This window comes from Hirundo rustica, chromosome 4 (assembly GCF_015227805.2).
Source record: "Hirundo rustica isolate bHirRus1 chromosome 4, bHirRus1.pri.v3, whole genome shotgun sequence".
Lineage (NCBI taxonomy): Eukaryota > Metazoa > Chordata > Aves > Passeriformes > Hirundinidae > Hirundo > Hirundo rustica.
This window is the reverse complement of record NC_053453.1, coordinates 71,133,570-71,151,310: the sequence shown is the minus strand read 5'-3', so window position 1 is coordinate 71,151,310 and position 17,741 is coordinate 71,133,570. Positions and strand designations below refer to the sequence as shown.

General features: G+C 39.0%; 2 protein-coding genes across 8 annotated transcripts in view; one reads left to right on the top strand and one right to left on the bottom strand.

The window, feature by feature from the left end:
- The window catches only part of LOC120752212 (solute carrier organic anion transporter family member 1A2-like), a 51,366-nt gene that overhangs the window by 20,892 nt on the left and 12,733 nt on the right, over positions 1-17,741 (bottom strand). For 4 of the 6 annotated variants that reach the window (XM_040062969.2, XM_040062968.2, XM_040062967.2 and 1 more), the window contains 2 exons: positions 10,160-10,223; positions 7,468-7,513 (listed from right to left, as the gene is read on the bottom strand). In XM_040062969.2, the coding sequence (XP_039918903.1) occupies positions 7,468-7,491 (24 nt within the window). In that variant the 5' untranslated portion in view covers positions 7,492-7,513; positions 10,160-10,223. Of the gene's footprint in view, positions 1-2,756; positions 2,819-7,467; positions 7,514-7,634; positions 7,684-10,159; positions 10,224-17,741 lie in introns of those variants that run through there. The other 2 variants (XM_058420376.1, XM_040062973.2) reach the window with 2 other exon arrangements.
- On the top strand, positions 8,990-12,898 carry IAPP (islet amyloid polypeptide). Of its 2 annotated transcripts, none has more exons than XM_040062977.1 (4): positions 8,990-9,094; positions 9,495-9,574; positions 9,719-9,853; positions 12,480-12,898. In XM_040062977.1, the coding sequence occupies exons 2-4, from the start codon at positions 9,495-9,497 to the stop codon at positions 12,667-12,669; spliced, it is 405 nt and encodes a 134-aa protein (XP_039918911.1). In that variant the 5' UTR covers positions 8,990-9,094; the 3' UTR covers positions 12,670-12,898. The 2 variants fall into 2 exon arrangements, with proteins under 2 accessions (XP_039918911.1, XP_039918910.1); XM_040062976.1 differs by having other exon boundaries at positions 9,683-9,853.

Genomic DNA, 17,741 nt, shown 5'->3' with positions numbered 1-17,741 from the left:
CTCACAACAAAGACGCTTTCACAATATTTTCCACTCCTTTTACCTGCTCATAGGGGTTCTAGCATCTGCATTACAACAAACAAACAAACAAACAAACAAAACCACCTGATCAAGATATTTTGGGAACCCACTTTCTCAAAAGAAAGAAAAGGATGCAAAATAAAGAAAGATATAATAATTTAACTGATTTTCCATTAATCAAAAGTGCATTTATATAAGCAGCATTTATACCAAACTAAGGTAATCAAGGGGAGCCACAAGGTCTCATTTTAATGAAGAGACTAAGAGGTAAGACCTGGATCTACTCAAACCAAGTAGAAAAACTTCCATCTGCATTTAATAAAAAAAGCAAGGTGATATTTACCTCTGTATGTGCAGAAACACAGATAGGCACAAAACTTTCTGCCCATTTTGAGTCTGAATTCGGATTTATTTTGACCATCCACTAAGATGTCCTGTCACCTCAATGGAGTTTGTGTCAGCTACAGGCAAAATAAAAATTCAGATCTGCCTTCTGTCCTCACCTCTGCCATTGGCTCTGCTCACCCCTTTCAACTCATGATTGCCTCAATTTTTACCACTTAACACAAGAACAATAAACAGAATTTTCTAGAAAGCATTCAGATCCATACCTTGGAGATAATACTGCATAGGTGCAAAACATTATTCCTGTCTGGTTTCATAAGTAGTTATTTATTTAAACCAGTGACACTGTCATAACAGTTTCTCCCTTAAGAAAGCAGTCTAAGCACATTGATTTGCAATTGAGTGGATTTGGGGGCTTTGCCTTTGTTTTGGCAGAGCATATTCATGCCTTCTAGCCTTGCTAGAATTTATGAATTTTTTGAAGGCATAAAATTCTTTATTCCCCATAAAATTTGCTGCAAGTCTGGAAGACATTCTGTTGCACAAACTTCTGGGTTTAAATGTCAGAAAACATAAACGTTTCAATTGTCAAAACAGCTCTTCAGAATGTTGAAAAGCTGATTTTATACTTTTGGGCAGTACTTCCTAGTTAAAGTCCAAAGGGATTTGTTGTGTGATCAGGTCGTCAGCTATCCACTAACGAGGCAAATTGTCTCAGGAACATTGAGAAAAGTTAAAGGAACTAATGTACTGCAGGTTGACTGGCAGTTCAAAGCTTCAAAGTCTCTCTGGAGCCTTTTCCTCTGAAAAAAATGACATTACCTGTGATTCATCAATCAGTGGTTTATGTAACCTGAGAGCATTTCACTTTCACTATCCATCAAGTCCGCAAGGTTTTTGGTGTGCGATAATGTGCTTTGTGTGCAGAGATATCATCAGGCTGGATGGTTAAAGGTGATACTCCTGGCCTTTCTAGGAACACTTCACTCAGCTCTGTCCTAAAAAGTGTGAAATATCCGAGGGGAAGATCCAGGATCTTTTGGGAATCAGGCACATAACTAGGCAGGCACCTGTGAGCATGGCTTTCTAGCTACAAACATCTCATTTTTAAAACATTGGAAACTTTCATAGGATCCCCTGAAATAGATACTCTTTCTCAGAAAGGTTAAAGTTGTGTAAAATAATACATCCTCTTTCGGCAGTGAAAATTAAAGTGCTGACTTCAGATAACAGGGTGGTCTTAAAGAGTTTCTAATAAAAAATACCTCACTTCTACGGTGATACCTTCCATGGTTGTTTCAACAGTGGCTTTTCTAACTTCTGCAAATTGTTACGAGTATTATGAAAGGCAGCAGGATGATATTTGACTTAAAGCAGTGGGCTGTAGTGATCCATAACGCCGTGAAGATTATTGCCTGCCTATGACAACATCCTAAAAAAATAGATTAATAATGTGTTAACCCCGCATTTACATGAAGTGGTAAGAAATGTTCTGTTGACGTGAAATTTTATATGACATTGCCAACCTTGCTCATTTTTAAATACAATACCACTAAGCATGAGCACAATTCCAATAAGGAGGTGAGAATGTGAGAGCTCTTTAAAACGAAAAGAACCATTTGCAGCCCATGTGAACTCTGTGAAAACCAACAAAATCAAGCCTACAGTCACTGGGATCACGGTCACTAGCCAGAAACGTGGAAATGTGTAGGAATCCTGCAAACCAAGAAAAATAATCATAATAAAAAAAGACTACCTATACAGATAGTAATTTGTGTAACAGAAAATACTCTGAAATCAAAACCAGGATTCAAGATACCTCTTCGAAATATACAGTTCAACACCTACGGATTTTAAAGATACTCGTCCTGAAGTCTGTGCCTCTCTGCTGCTCTGCACAAGGCTCTTTTCAGAATCAAATGCTTTCATAAGGTGACTTTTCAACTTTTTCCCGCTGAAATTTTATCATTCATTGGCACAATATGTGTTAATATGAAATTATTTCAATATGTTAGTGACTGAAAAGTTCCAGAACCTCATTTTCCCCCCTCACAATAATGCCCTGCTCTCAACTGGGTGTTTGGCTCAATAACTATTTAGTGAAAAAACCACCTTTCTTAGACTAGCCATGCCACTTGTAGCTCCTAAATTATTTGTGAGAGCTCACATTTAAGTACTGACTTTTGCACACCGTTCCTGAATTCTGTTATCAAGGATGAGCACAGCCGAAGGTGGATTTGCTGCTAAATGGAAGGAAACAGCAATATTTGGTGTAAAAGACACCGCCAAAACAGACCAAAAATCCGCTAAATGTTGTCAGATGCACATGCTGAACTTCTAATGGATTTTTAATGACTTCTTATAGTAGAAAGAGCGTTTCATGCACTTACTCATGTTCCTTGTGCTTATCAAAGTGTTTTCTCATCTCCAAGTAGGATGAAAAGGTCAGGCCTTGCACTCACACGTACAATGATTCAAGCATACCGTAAATTCGGCCCCACCGCGCTTCTTTTTTGAAGAAGGGCTATCTTATTTACAGCTCTGTGTGATGACATGCCACAAATAAAGTGAATTAATGTTTCATGGTATTGTCAACGTAAATTCTCCTACGTAAGCTCGCAGACTGCATCCACCCTCAGTGAAAAATCATCGGGAACATGACTGATTCTCAGCTCAGCACAAGTCTCCTTTTTAAACAGCAGGGAAAATGCCACTATTAATAGCAGAGCTGTCAAGACAGCATAATCTGAAAGACTCAGAGTGTTTCAAGACAAAGCCAGATTGTCATTCCCTTGCAGCAGTTTGCAGGGGAAAAAAAGAAAAATCTGATTTTTTAAAAGCGGGGTAGTTTAAAAGAAAACTTAGTTAAAACTTATGCATCAGGTAGGAAGGGCTGACATGAATCTGTGTAGAATTCTCTTGAAAAACAGCAGTTTCTCTAAGAGGTGACTGATTTAATTCCTTTGTATTTCCCCACGATTCACCTGCAGTGGAGTAAGTCTGGGGGACATGGAGGGTGGTTCCTGGTCCCACTGTATCTTCCACAGATGTCTGTGCTCTTCATAAAAGATGCTGGTTTGGGGAAGAAGGGGTGGAGAGTTCTCACAGTTACACTCACTAAATCAGAAACAGCACTTCCACACATGCCTAATTCCTCTATTTTTTTTTTTCCATAACTGGAGCATTTAGGGAGACTTCAGTCTGTCATTCAATAGCTTAGGAGTGGCCTCATTGAGGCCTTCCAGTACATGAAGGAGCCAACAAGAAAGATGGAGAGAGACTATTTACAAAAGTATGGAATGACAGGACATGGGGGAATGGTTTCACACTGACAGAGAGTAGATTTAGGTGGGATGTAAGGAAGAAATTCTTCTCTGTGAGGGTGGTGAGGCCCTGACAGAGATTGCCCAGAGAATGTCAATGTCCCATCCCTGAAAGTGTCCAAGGTCAGGTTGGATGGGGCTCTGGGACAGTGGAATGTGTCTCTGCCCAGGGCAGGGAGTTGGAACTGGATGATATTTAACATCTCTTCCAACCCAGGCCATTCTGAAATTCTTTAATTCAATATTGTCACCCTGCCCTTCCTTTTAGCAAGGTTTTTGTTCTGCTTTGAGGTACACATGAATACAACATGTTACAGAACCCCCTATTCTACTGTAGTAGTGCCAGTTATACATTCCAGCAATATCTTTGATACCTGAATACCTTTTTGTACATTTATTGCTATAGAAAGTGACTGAAGAGATTTACCATAGCAGGAAGTAATGGATGACTTAATTTACAGAAAGGAAGAACAGTATTTCTATTCCATACTCATATTTACCATTAGCACTGTTGACAGCCCTTGAGAGTGGCTTTGGTAACCAAAAGGGAGTCCTGCTTTTGCTTTTAACTTCTGGAAACAGGTTGCAGGAGAGGCAGGGGAAAACAAATTCAAGAAGTTAAACCTTCGGTTGTATTCAAAGATAAATTGTTGGATGCAAGTAAAACTCTATAAACTGTAAGTAGGGATGGCACTAGGAACTATAACTCACCAACCACTGGGCTCTCAGTTCTGACTTTTCTGACCAAAAACACGGAGTTTATTTCTCCTGCTTGAGGGATTCCCAGCTACAGGCACTGATTCAGCACAAGCTGCTGAGCTCATTCTCAGAGCAATCATTAGCAATACTCCTTTCAGGCTACATCATTATTCCCTCAGTGGCATGAGCTGAGTAACAAAATACGTCATAAAAGTTGGTTTAAAATACTGTTGACTGCCCATATTACTTATTTTCATTTGCTCATCAGTTCCATGGATGGACACTGTTTATTTCTGAATCATCCTTTTTTTTTTTTTTTTACACTGGGGCAGAAATTATTAACTTTCCACCTCTTACCTCTCAGCTGCTTCTTACATATTTCTTCCTCAGGTTCAACATCAGTTTTGGGATCAACAGGAGCAGCTCTTTGTATTTTTGTCAGCACTGAAATGTCCCACGTGCAACAGGGGTAACAAAAAAGGCTGGGCTAGCAAAAGCATATTTGATAAAACACTATTTGAGCAAAGCAGCTACACAGAGCTTAAGTGCTAACAGTAGAAAATTACAGCTCCACACACACCAGAAAGTACAAACATTGTGGTATTCAACAACATAGCACCAAACAAGAATCACTGAGAAGGAAGCATTAAAGCCAAAATTGTTAGACTTTGCCACCCAAATGTAAAAATTTAGGGAACAATCAAGGTTCTTAATCGTAATTTTCTGAAGTGACAAGTCCTGATAGCCAGGTTCATGAATGTCAATCCTGGATATTTTAAGGTATGAATTGACAGCAGAAAACCTAATTTTCTCCTCTAATTTCAGATTTGGCCATATAGGTACTTGGGGGTTTTTTCAGAGGTGCTGCTACTATCAATGAAACCTTTTTCTGCTTTACTTTTGGTTTGCAGCTTAATTTAAAGGTAACACAAGGCTACTAAAATTCCTATAGACACAAAACAATGGCATTAAACGTGGAGCTCAACTCGTGTAGCAGCCACAAGCTGTGACACATGCACCACTCTGTGTCATTACTGGGAATGTTTACCCTGAGGAATGTTAAATGCCGCTGCTGCTCTGATTGCTGGTTTATTAAAAAAAAAAAAAAAATTGAAATTAGCCCATTGCAAGTTAATGACTAAAGCTCTCCTTTTCCCATTTTTGACACAACAGGCCAACTAATCCACGGGTTATTCACACACTCCTAGCTCCTGGTAACTGAGCAACAGTGTAATTTACTGGAGACATCTGCCTCACACAGCTGCACAGCAGCTGGGGAAGCACCTGCACCAGGTAATGTGGCTCTGACACTCTCAAATGGCAGAGACACCTCCATCACCAAGAGTCTTAACGTGTCTAATTAACATTATTAAGCAATTGTAGAACTCAGACGTTGAAAAGTAGCCGCCAAAAGTGGGAGCCAGCTGCCCAACAGGTGCCAAGGGCAGCCTAAGAAAAAGGTAAGTGTGAGAAAGAGGGAGACAACCCTTAATCTCAGGCACTGAGCACAGGAGAGTTGAAGAATTAATTTAATTTGCATTTAGACACCAGCAGTGTAAACATCTGCACCTGAGCAAGTCACCCAAGGCTCCTTTTGCAGGCAAACAGGAGAAACAGGCGCAGATCATCTAAGCTGGTTTAGACTTCTGCCTTAGAAACAGGCACTAGAGTGGTCCCTCCATTCCCCCCACGTTTGGAGATACCAGTCCCACTCCCCAGGACTTGAAAGAAGAGGACACTTGAGATAAGGCTGGTTCCTGTTCCTCTGCTGCCAGCACATCCCAGTGCACAGCATGGTCAGCGTTTTGCAGCTCCACACATTGTGCAGGCAGTTTCCAGAAAGAATCCAGGAACTGGGAAAACACGTCTTCTGGATTGTTTTTAAACCTCAGCTCTGGTGTCACCTAACCCTCTTTATAGGCACAATTCTTTAGGCAAATCTTTGCATGAAGACTTAAACACCAGTATAAATATCTAAAATTGCCACTTAACTACTCAGAACAGAATTGGTCACAGATCTCTTTGATGAAAACTTGATTTTCTTTTTCCTTAGGCTGATAACAGTTGTCATGCCCAGGAATAAAGAGTTTTCTCTAAGATCAAGGTTAAGGAACTTTGTCAGTGGTAAAAACAGTGCTCCAACCACCACTGAATGGCACGAGCTGCAAAGTATTTAGTGCCAGCATCTTGAAAATTGAGTTATGAATTGTTCTGCTGTCAAGCAGAGATTCCACAATTTAATATTCCATCCCTGTTTGTGTAGGAAAACACTGCTCCTGCTTAAGACAACTTGGAACAGGAGCTGCAAAACCTTAATTTTGTTAACTTTACATGTGACTAATTGCTGGATAGACTTCTTGCTGGCGCTGCCAAGATGCCGTGCTGCCCGGGAGGCTGGCAATGCTCCTGGGACATCATGAGCCTGCTTTAATTTCCACAATACACTCAAGAAGCAGCCTTTCTCCTCTTCTCTCAAAGCATTAGTGGCTCCCCCCCAGTCTAACTGCAGGACAGCTGCAATTAGAATTTGGGATCGGTATTTATTTGAAAATTGGTATTTAATTTTATTTCTCTCGACCCATAGTTTGGTTCCAGTTTGATACAGAAACCACTCACTCAGATGCCTTAAAACAGAAGAGATTCTGAGTGTTAAGTTCAGTCTTTTAACATCTTAAACACAAACTGATCTATCCGTTGCTTTTCAGGATTTGAAGCAATATCTCTCGCACGGGCTGAGCAACAAAGACCACTGCTGAGTGTCAGTGGCACATGGATCTCCTGCCACCCAGGAAAAAAACACACTGAGGCATTTTCAAGTTCAAAATCCAAGCAGTGAAGATTGGCTGATGTCAATCCCCAGCCAGGGTATCTGTATATTTCTTTTTCAGCACAATGCTATCTCTGTAAAATGGGCGTGTTCCTGCCTTCATTTCAGAGGAATGAAATGGCCACAGTCAAAGTAACAACAGAAGGTTATTTCAACATAGTCAAACTCTACAGGGAGTCCTTGGAGGGATAAGATTGTTTCAGATGTTGCAGGGAACTTACTGTCACGGTGAAGATAAAATACTGTACTTACTTCTCTTACACTGGGAATGTCCATCCAGAGAGGGAATAACAGGAACCTGGTGAAAAGAAGTATATGATCATATGAAAAACAGAGAGAAAAATATCCAGCAGTAGCACCCCTTAAAAAAAAAAAAAAAAAAAAAAAAAAAAAAAAATAATAATAATAATAATAATAACCACAACACACACACAGACACCAAAAAACCCCCAACAACCCAAAGCAGCATCTACAACAATCAACAAAACATTCTGTCACTTTCTAGAGTCTTATTTGCAGACTGTTGTAATCAAGTTAAGAAGCTACTACCCCAGCTAAATATTCCTTCTGTATTCACCTCAAGTAGCACAGATGCCTAAAGGGAGCCAACGCTGGAACTTGAGCCATTGCAAGGAAAATCTGGTACTACAGACTAAACCAACAAAGAAGGGGGTTTCCAGCTAAGGCAATGGACTTGGTGCTGAGGCACTTCTGAACTAATTCATATTCTTGGGGATAGAAAAGGTGCACATGGTAAATTCTTATTGCAGAGAGCTTTTGCTCAGCTTTGGTGCCCAAACTTTGACCTTTATAAATAATTAAAAGATCTGTTTCCCAAAGGCAATGGGGTACCTGGCAGAAACTAAGGAGACAGAGGGGGGGAAAAAATGTTATTTGCTTGATTTCCACTGAAATCAGATGTAAATAGTTCCAATCTGTATCCTTGGAAATCTGCAAGTAGGTATTTCATTAACACTGGATTTAATCTATTAAAAGCTGTACATTTTTCCCTGAACCATACTCAATGCATACTGGAGAAATAAATTTGTACAGGTAGTTTCATTTTGACATTTCCTGGCTTTTTAATCCTAGACTTTGCCTTCTGAAAAGTTAATTGACTCAATTTTCACACATGACAAATCCACCTGTATTAGTAAAATATGAGATTTTACATTCATAGTGACAGAATTTTCATTCACATTTAGACTTGACTGAAAAATGTACATGATTTCTACCGTGCAACCCTGAATGAGAACTCTGTCAATTTAAATAACTTTCACCCTTCTCTTATTCGTCATACAGCTTTTATCCCTTCAGACACCTTTTCTTTCTGATCTAGATTCTACGGCAAGCCTCCACAACTTTAACTTTTTCATCTTTTCTAAAATACATTTGCTTGTATTTCAATTACCAGTGGCCTGGCTCTTCATTTGCTCTGGCTTCCTCTGTAACTTTTGTTACCTTATTTAGCCCTCGAAAACACCCACGGGGAACATTACCTCAGCAGCTTATCAGAGCTGCAAAACTGAGGCTGAATTTCTGATGTGCATGCTGTTGCAGCACCTCGACGGGGGCACTCTGCATCCACCAGGTGAATATTTCCTGATGCACTAGAGCAATAATGACCCCGCTGCCTCTGCTCCTCTCTGGGGCCCTTCGTGTCTGCGGGGATTGGGATTAACGACAGTCTCTCTGTGCTGCCTGATGTCAGAGCTGGGAAAGGTGTCAGGGATATATAAGAGCCGTATGACTTGCCAGAGAGGAAGAGGGGAAAGGATACTCCAGAGCTAGATGCGAGCGTGGAATTGTTGCGTGAACGCTTCTTGCTAACCAAGAGGGCTTGCTTGGCTTCTCCAGTTAGATCCCTGACCACCAGAAGGTAAGTAATTCTCCTTTTTCCTTCCTTTGCCTGCAGTGCAACAGATGTGCTTCAGAAAAGCACAATATCCCCGATTATCGGTCAAGAGCATTTTTCAGGAAAAGGCAAAGACAACTTTAAAGTAAACTGCACCGGGGACCAGAATTTGAGACTGGGATATGTCGGGAAATGCAAAGCAGAGATAAGGGGTAGGGTTGAAACTACTGGTTGGAAAATGAGCATTTACAGCCGAGAGCTGTATTTCTGACACTGAATTGTGTCACTAAACTTGAGGGGGATAATTTTTCTCGCTCTAGCCTGTGAAAAAGGCTAGCTGCTCTCAACTCAGGACAGAATGGGCATCAGGGATAGGATATGCTGATAGAGTTAGCTTTCAGTTCTGAATCATTGTTCTTTCCAGATGTGCAACCTAAAGCTGTCAGTTTTCTTCATTGCACTTTCTGCCACTCTGAGCTGTTTGGAAGCTACACCTATCGAGAGGTGAGCAACAAATAATCATGTTTATTTCTTTTTAGGGGGGAAAAAAAAGATGTTCCGATTATTGCATGAGTTGCTTTTGCTTTCATGTCTCAAATAATACAAAAATAGAGTTATTCAAGCTCACAATGTTATTGTTGTTCTAAGATTACTGTCTGTGGCTGATGATCTATCTGATGATACTTCCAAGAGACAAGGATGGATGTTGCCTGTAATGTCACAGAATACACTCTCAGGACTTAGTGAGGAAATGCCAGAAGAGCCAGCAGCAAAGACAAAAAGGTATTGATTTTCCCTTGTTTCTTCCAGCCATATCAGATTGAATCATTAGGCAAACTTTGTTCCAGTGATATCCTGCTGCTTGAGAGACTTCACTTCTCCTGTTTTTTTTTTTCCTCAAAAAAAGATATTAAAATATCCTTCTACTAAATAGAGATTTTTGTAAGCATAACGATCAGTTTTTCTGTAACATAAAGATCAAAGCATTCAGGGTAGAAAGTGAAATCCAGGGACAAAGTTGCAAATCATTTAATCACTTTACAATTGTAACACTTTCATAAGTTACAAAGGCTGCAAATACTACATTACCTTGAGAAGAAAGGTGTATTTTGCACGTGCCTTCCTGTTTAAAAAATCTGTCAGATTTCCAAGCCTGAAGGGGGAAAAAAAGAAGAAAACATACCCTTCTTAATAATGCTACTGCTCTGCTAGAATGGAATTATTTTGTAGTATAAATGCATTCAGTAATTAAGCAATTTTTAAATCACAGAATTAAATAATAATTTAATCACGGGAAGAAGGAAAAGAAGAAATTGGTTCTGATAGAATTTCACTTGTCTGAAATACATTCTCCTTTATAGATTCATAAATTCAAGTTCAGGCAACTTTTTAACGAATAAAAAACATTCCAAGATTTATTTTCAATTTATACTAAAAGATGGGCAGCACTGAACTATTCTACTTTTCACAGAATCATCAAGGTTGGAAGAGACCTTCAAATTCACGTAGTTTTGTCAGACTTTTGAGTGAATTTCTTTCAACGATAATTATGTTATAGATGAATTCAGTAAATACACATGTATATAAATAGCTGCCTTATTCTCTCTCTTTGAACATATATTTTAAAAATACTATTACATGACAATTTCTGTACCTCCCAAAGTACTTTTATAACAGAGACGAAGTTCTCACAATTTTACAGCTATCACTTAAAAAAAAAAAATACAACCCCCCCCACCAAAAATAACTGTAATAAATACTCCAACACAAGGCATCACCTTTCTGAGTGTGGTGTGCCTTTTCTGCTTTTCTGGGGCCTAGAACCATGTCTCACTGGGTGAATTGTCTCTTGGCAGCATATATCCACTCAAAGGCTACTGACCACACAGCTAGAAGGGATTTTAGGTTCTGCCAGAGATGAGGTAGAAACCCAGCAGCTTCCTGTAAACTTGGGGTGTCAGGGCCTGATTTTGTAGCTTTGGTGGAAAAGAGAATTCTGCCTCTACAAGCAAAGCAGAATCTCTGTGAGAACCCGTTGCTGTCTGAGCCTCGTGTGTTAAGGACTTCAAACCAATAGAAATTCACATGAAAGTCAGTGAGAGGTTGTACCAAGCCCTATCCACCCATTTTCTTTCAATGCAATTAGACATTTAAAATATTAATTGCTTTAAAACTGCTACCTATCTACTAATGAAGAACTAGTAAAATACAGACATTGTATTTCACAGCTGCTATTCCACTCAGATTCTTAGATCAATGAAAATAGCTTCAAAAGGTTATATGACGTTTTAGATGGTAGATTTAATAATCAGTAAGCAAAGGAACATATTGGTAACTGCTCAGATTTTAAAACTGGGATAGTTTTGCTCTTCGGAGTAAATTTTAGCCACAAACTGGTGTCTAACTCATGCCGTATCAGCATGAGGAAGTCCAAGAAAATAAGCAATAACCCAGTAGGCAATCTCAGCAAGCAAGTATTTCTGTCTGAAGGAACAACACAGCAGTCTAAGAAACAAATTCGAAAACCCAAGCTCTCTCAAGCTAACCATTTCATTGTGATTTAAAAAAACCCTCATGCTACATAAGTTTTACATGGAGTTCTGTAAATGGTTTATTGGCTCATATCATAAAATATTTTTCTTTTAGAGATGGATTCTGCCTTGGACACTCTTTAAAATATCATTCAGCAAAGGATTCTCTCTCACCACAACAGAACTTTCAAGCTGCTGGTGTTTCAAAAATGATGTGGCAGTTTTTCAGTAGATGAAACCCCTGTTTAGTCAGAGCTAAGTGCTAGAGAGACAGAGCCAAAGACCATTATTCTAAGTGGTACTGAAGCTGGCAAAGCCTGCTACCTCATGATATGTGTTGCAGGTGGGAGAGAGAGTCTTAGGATTTAAAAGACTTGGTGTGGACTGGAATATTACCACTCCCTTCAGTGAGAGCGGGATATGATTCTGTGGAAACACGAGGACTAAATAAATGCTAGTGATCATCATTCTGTTAGTAATGCTCATGCTATCAGCAAGAGCTCTAAATAGAGCTAGAAGCGGGGCTGAAAGTTAAACATTTAGTCATTGTTTTCACTTAGTGTCTTACCTATACTATCATTACAGGTTTTCTAGATGTCATAAACTGCTGCGCAGGGTATCAATAAAAACGACGTATGACTGTTCAGGTCTCTGCATCTGAATAACCCCCATCATTAAAACTGATAATAAGCACCCAGCACAAGGAATTTTTTTTTTTCAGGCACAAAGTAGGCGGTGGGAAGATTCCATCGCTCCTGTATTTGTGCACGCGTTAAAAGAACTCCCACGCTAGCAGAGCTCAAATGACTGTGAGGAGTGGCGCACTCGATTGCTCATCCTTTCCTTTAATCTCGGCTCTCTTTGTCCCACCTTGGCAGCCACCAGCTGGAGAAGAGGAAATGCAACACGGCCACGTGCGTGACGCAGCGCTTGGCCGACTTCCTGGTGCGCTCCGGCAGCAGCATGGGGGCCGTCTATCCGCCCACAAACGTGGGCTCCAACACGTATGGAAAGAGGGACACGGAGGGGCTGGTGAGCAGGGAACCCCAAAACCGTGCACAGCTTTAGGGCGTTGAGGTGGCTGCTGGCACTAGAAGTTTTTAATGTATCGACACCCTCTCGGTGGTTTATTACCTGTACAGTCTTACCAGTGCCTTGTTTTCCCTGTGTGTGTGTGCGGGGGTGATTTTTGTTCATCACTCCGTCGTGTGGTTTGTGTTCATCACTTGTGTTCATGCGTGCACGGTGACGTGCATAGGCCGTTCTCTCAACTCCATCAAGAGCTCCCGAAACCTGCTTGTCGAATTCCTTTGTAAGAATCCATCGTGATAATAAATGGAAAAGCAATTGCAACAAGGTTTTTTTTTATATCATCATCATTAATATTAAAAGGATGAAAAAGATAACCCATGATGTGTATGTCTTTATAGTCACAGTTGGGTAAAAGAAAGAAACCGCCTTAATTAAAGAACAACTAGTATCAGAATTCTAACGAAAGTTGTGCCCCAATGAAAGTAAAACAGAAGAATCTTCTGGTTTTGAAACATCTACGGCACCTTGTTTTGTACAGCTGAAGGAACAACTAGATGAGAAAAGATGCTGCACTGTGCACCGTAATCATGCAATTATGCATTTAACTGACTGGTCTGTTTCCACTATAACACACAACAAGCCAGGAAATGCAGTCTTGCAGCACAGACTTCTGTGCCTACAGAGCAGGGGATTTTAAGGATTTGCAGTTCTTATGTTAAGATGGCATCAGTAAAATGTAAGCATAATGAGTGTAATTCTTTTAAATAGCAATAAGATAAAGCTCTGATAAGAAACTAGTAGAAACTCCATTCCTCAGGTATTCCTTTCCTGGAAGCAGAGTAATAAAAGGAACAGGAAAAAAGAAACCAATGAGTAGTTCAAGAACCAAAATTCTTCACAGACATTCAGTAATTTTTTTTTCCACTGGGATACTTACATTGCTACCAAAATCCAGGGAAAATATTTCACAGATGGGGCAGACCTCAATGGGAACCTGCCAGTGTTATTTTCCCCTGTTCTCAGCCCATAATCAGAGCAGGCTTAAAAACCTTTAAATGCCTTTAAAACAGATTTTCATAGAGGTGGCATCCTATATCAAAGAAATGGCTGTTTTGTCTCACTTTCTCAGTTCACTATCATCTGAAAAACATTATTGTCCAATTATGAAAAACATTCAGCAGAACCTTTTTCTGGCGAAGCAAATGAAAGTTTAATAACTGCCTTCGGTTGGTTTTGTTTCTGTTAAAAAGTACACCTCGAAATAGAAACATTTTTTGCTAAATTTTATGTTAAATGCTCTTATTTCATGAAAATACATGAAAAAATACACGGGAATAAAGATTACTGCACAGGATTCCGACTGTAAAAGTGTAAAAGTGTTACTAATTACTCTATTGAGGAAAGATTCAATTTTCATTAATGTTCTAATGGCTACTAATTCTGAATTTTATTGAGAAAACCATTTACATGGTAATAAACTTGTCTTAATATTTCTGCCAGCTTGAAACGCTTTCCATTCCGGTTACTTTTGAGTCGTACTTAATTTGTTTTTCAGCTAGAATATTTATGTTTCAGGAAACAAATGAGAACGTGAGACCAGCTTTGAAGTGTCACTGTGACATTGTTTGCATAGAGGAACAACCAAGTGGAGCTTTCCCTGTGGGTGGGTGCTGATTTCTAGGCTGATCCCGACCTGGAATATGAGCAATGCTTTATGCACCAGCTTTTGTTTTCTCAGCTACCACTTGACAGACCCCAGCAAAGCCCAGGCTGCACAGGAGCAGTGGCACTGGGTACATTAAATTCTGCCTTAAGCACCTTGGATCTGGTGGGTTTGATACCAGCATCTATTGCACATGGTTAAACTATCCCACAAATACTGGAAAATGTAGCTCTTATCCTAAATCAGTGGAACCACTGAGAGAGAGAGGAGAGGCACCATCTCAGCTGTCTTCAGCTCCTCTTTGTCTAACCACTTGTCACTGCTCTCCTGCTGTTTGGTGGAGGAAGACAGCTACTTCCAATTCATCCCAGCTTAGACATCTATTTTAGGATGGGATTAATCACTCCTGAAGTGCCTCTATTTCTTCCTTGATGATAGAGGGTGTCTAGACAATTAGCTGAAAATGAGCACTTAACTTTAAGATAACAGGTGACAGGAATCTCATCTGCATTTTGGTATGAACTGCTCAAAACTAAAATCAAAGAGAAAAGATTTGCTAAGAAAACCCACACCACTGACACCTCAGACTCCAGATCAGCCTTTACTCTGAGCTACATTAGTTACTTCATCAGCCAGAGCATCTTGAGAAACCTCTCTGAGTGAGACTTGTTTTCCCCCCACCAATATTCCCTTGAGAACACAGCTCTGCTCCCTTTCTTCCTGCTCTCAGAGGAGAAGGATCTAGCCATAGCAAACCTGGCTACAAGCACAATCCTGAGCCAATGAGCCAGGAAAAGAGTGGACTGAAGAAAAAAAAAAAAAAAAGGAGCTAATTAATTAATTAATTAGCATTTAAACATTACTTCATCAGCTCTGCAAACAGCATAACCAGAATTTTGAGAATATGTAAGAAAAAGATAAGTGCCTTTGTGCATTTTTTTTTTTTAAATCCCAGTTTGTATTTCTCAGCTTCCCCAGGGAGGTAAATATTACTTGATAATCAAGCCTTACATAGCTTGGGTTCTTTTCCATTTCATCTGGATTCCCTACATCTTTCAGAGAAGATGCATCAAACAAAAAATACAAAAGAGGAAAATTAAGAGCACACACAATGTGATAAACGTGGCTATGTTCCCTTTAAAAAAATAAAAATACTAAACTTCTGCTTTTTACTGTGTTCTATTAAGTTGTGTATTTTAAGGGAAAAAAAAAATCAGAATAAGGACATAATATTGAATTTCACCAAATGAGAAGGGAAAGAGTAAAAGTCATCAAACAAGCAAAAGGATTGTTAAAAAAAAAAAAAAAAGATTGTAGGAACATGAAGAATGTTTTAAATGGAGTAGTGGGCCCCAGGGTCTAATATTTCTTAAGAACTATGACAGCTTCATAAAAGACAGGATTCATATTTTCTCAGGATGAATAGAACTGAAGAAAGAAATCAATTTCACTTGTAAAATCTTGGGCTAATACTAAGAAAGCACACAATATTCATGAAACATAAAACATATTTTACTGAGTAGTAAATTTGGAGTAAATAGTTTCAATTTCTGTTAAACAGATTAGCTATTTTTCAAATAAATATGTCTCTTGATGGGTGGCAAAGCTTCCATTTACCTTCAGTGGGATTAATTATTAGAAAGCCTGGATTTTACTGAATGGCTTTCACTATTTGGAAGGTAATATATTGATACCCTGAATAAAATCCTTTTCCTGTAATGCACTACTGAACACCTTCAGCAGCTGCCATCTTCAGTCTCTAGATTTAGGCTGGGTTTGAGTCAACAAGATCATTTACAAATATAGTTTGACAGGTATGGCAGAATTTTTGTTCCGAGTTGCAAGTTTAAGTAATTTTGTTGTCTAAGTTCGTTACCACATAGAAAAGGGACAGCTCTGGATTGCTCTTGCAGTGCAATGAGCAAAAAGCTGTGGTTAGGAATGACACAGAATAAGGGTTGAGGCCACATGAAACAGAATCCTTCTGTGGGATTTGACGACTTCTGTTCCAATCATCCTGCTGTTATCTCTGTTTTCCCACGCTCAGAAAAAAAACCCACACTGAAAAACAAAACAAAAAAAATTTTTGTGGAGATGTGCAATGCTCCAGAACCAGACTCAGACCTGAAATCCACCAAGCTTCAGTTTAGGAACAAAAATCTGTATTCTCTAGTTTTCCTGAAAACTTTAGACAAATTGGTTTCCAGCTACAATTGCTATAAAAACTATTTATCCTTTATCAGATTCAGTTAGTAATTATTTCTCATACTGAAACCTACCTTAAAATCAAAATGTTAATAAAAAAGTCTCAAACTAGGAATCATACATGCCATGAATGCTAAAAGCCATGTCATCAAAAGCTCACTAAAGAACAAGAGAGTGATGATAAAACAATAGTTAAAATTGCTGTTCATTGTGCAAGAAATTGTCTCCTTGAATGCTAAAACATCTGAATAAAAAGAACAAATTCAAATGCACTTTAATCCTAACAATAGGGCTGACTTAAGTAACAATCATGCCATAAAGTCACTTTTTCCTAGAAATGCTTTTGAAAATACAAAATAGGTTTAATTATTCAAATTAAGAATCTTGGATCTGCCCTTACTATAAACTTTTTTCCTCTCCACCTTAAAAGACTCTTTTTGATCCTGTATTAGAGACAACAGAACTGTTTCTTATTAGGCTCTTTTACAACATCCTTAATATAAATAATTATAGCACAGGTGACCTGAGATCTGCTGCAGAACAGCTAGTGACATTTATTATTTTGCTTTTCAAAAGGGATTAATGTACTGGGATGTATCAAAATAATTGGAGTTGTAATAAATAAATCATTACACATGTGAATTTAAATAGTTGGAATCAATTTTAAATGAAATGCCACTCAATAGGATTAAATTAGCATTAAACCTAGAATGTGCTTATTATTATTTACACTCTCAGCAGAGGCAGACCACTTTTTTTCAAGCAGAATCAGCTCTTATTTATCAAGAAGTCCCTTTGGAAGGATTCAAAGTAGGACTTGCTCCCATTAGGGGAATTGTGTTAAAATTTAAGTTGGTTGTCAGCCCAGCACTGAGGGAGCGGAGCTACTTATCTCTCAGATTATGGGGCATTTTTAAATATCATTCTTGAATGAGCTCACTACCTGCGCTGCATGCCAAACTAGCCATGTAACAGAGAAAAGGATTTTTTTGTAATTTTATTTGTTTGGTTTACAGAAGGAAGAAAGAAAGGGGCCATAAAACTGGAGGAGAGGATAAATAATGTTAAGGTTGCAAAATACAGAAATTCATTTTCCATGATCAGTAAGCAAGTGGCAGACTCTTTTATTTCTAATTTTTCTGCTGTGTTATGGTAGAGGAAGGAGATAGGAAGAACTAAGATCGTGGGGCAGAGTATTCTTTGTCTCAGAGAAAACCCAAATCTGAAGCAGCCTGAGACA

What these genes read in the sequence shown, in the direction of transcription:
- IAPP (XM_040062976.1), top strand. Translation starts at nt 9,495, where the DNA reads ATGTGCAACCTAAAGCTGTCAGTTTTCTTCATTGCACTTTCTGCCACT. An exon ending in GAAGCTACACCTATCGAGAG is followed by an intron (nt 9,575 to 9,682) that starts GTGAGCAACAAA and finishes ATACAAAAATAG; the next exon opens with AGTTATTCAAGCTCACAATG. An exon ending in CCAGCAGCAAAGACAAAAAG is followed by an intron (nt 9,854 to 12,479) that starts GTATTGATTTTC and finishes CCACCTTGGCAG; the next exon opens with CCACCAGCTGGAGAAGAGGA.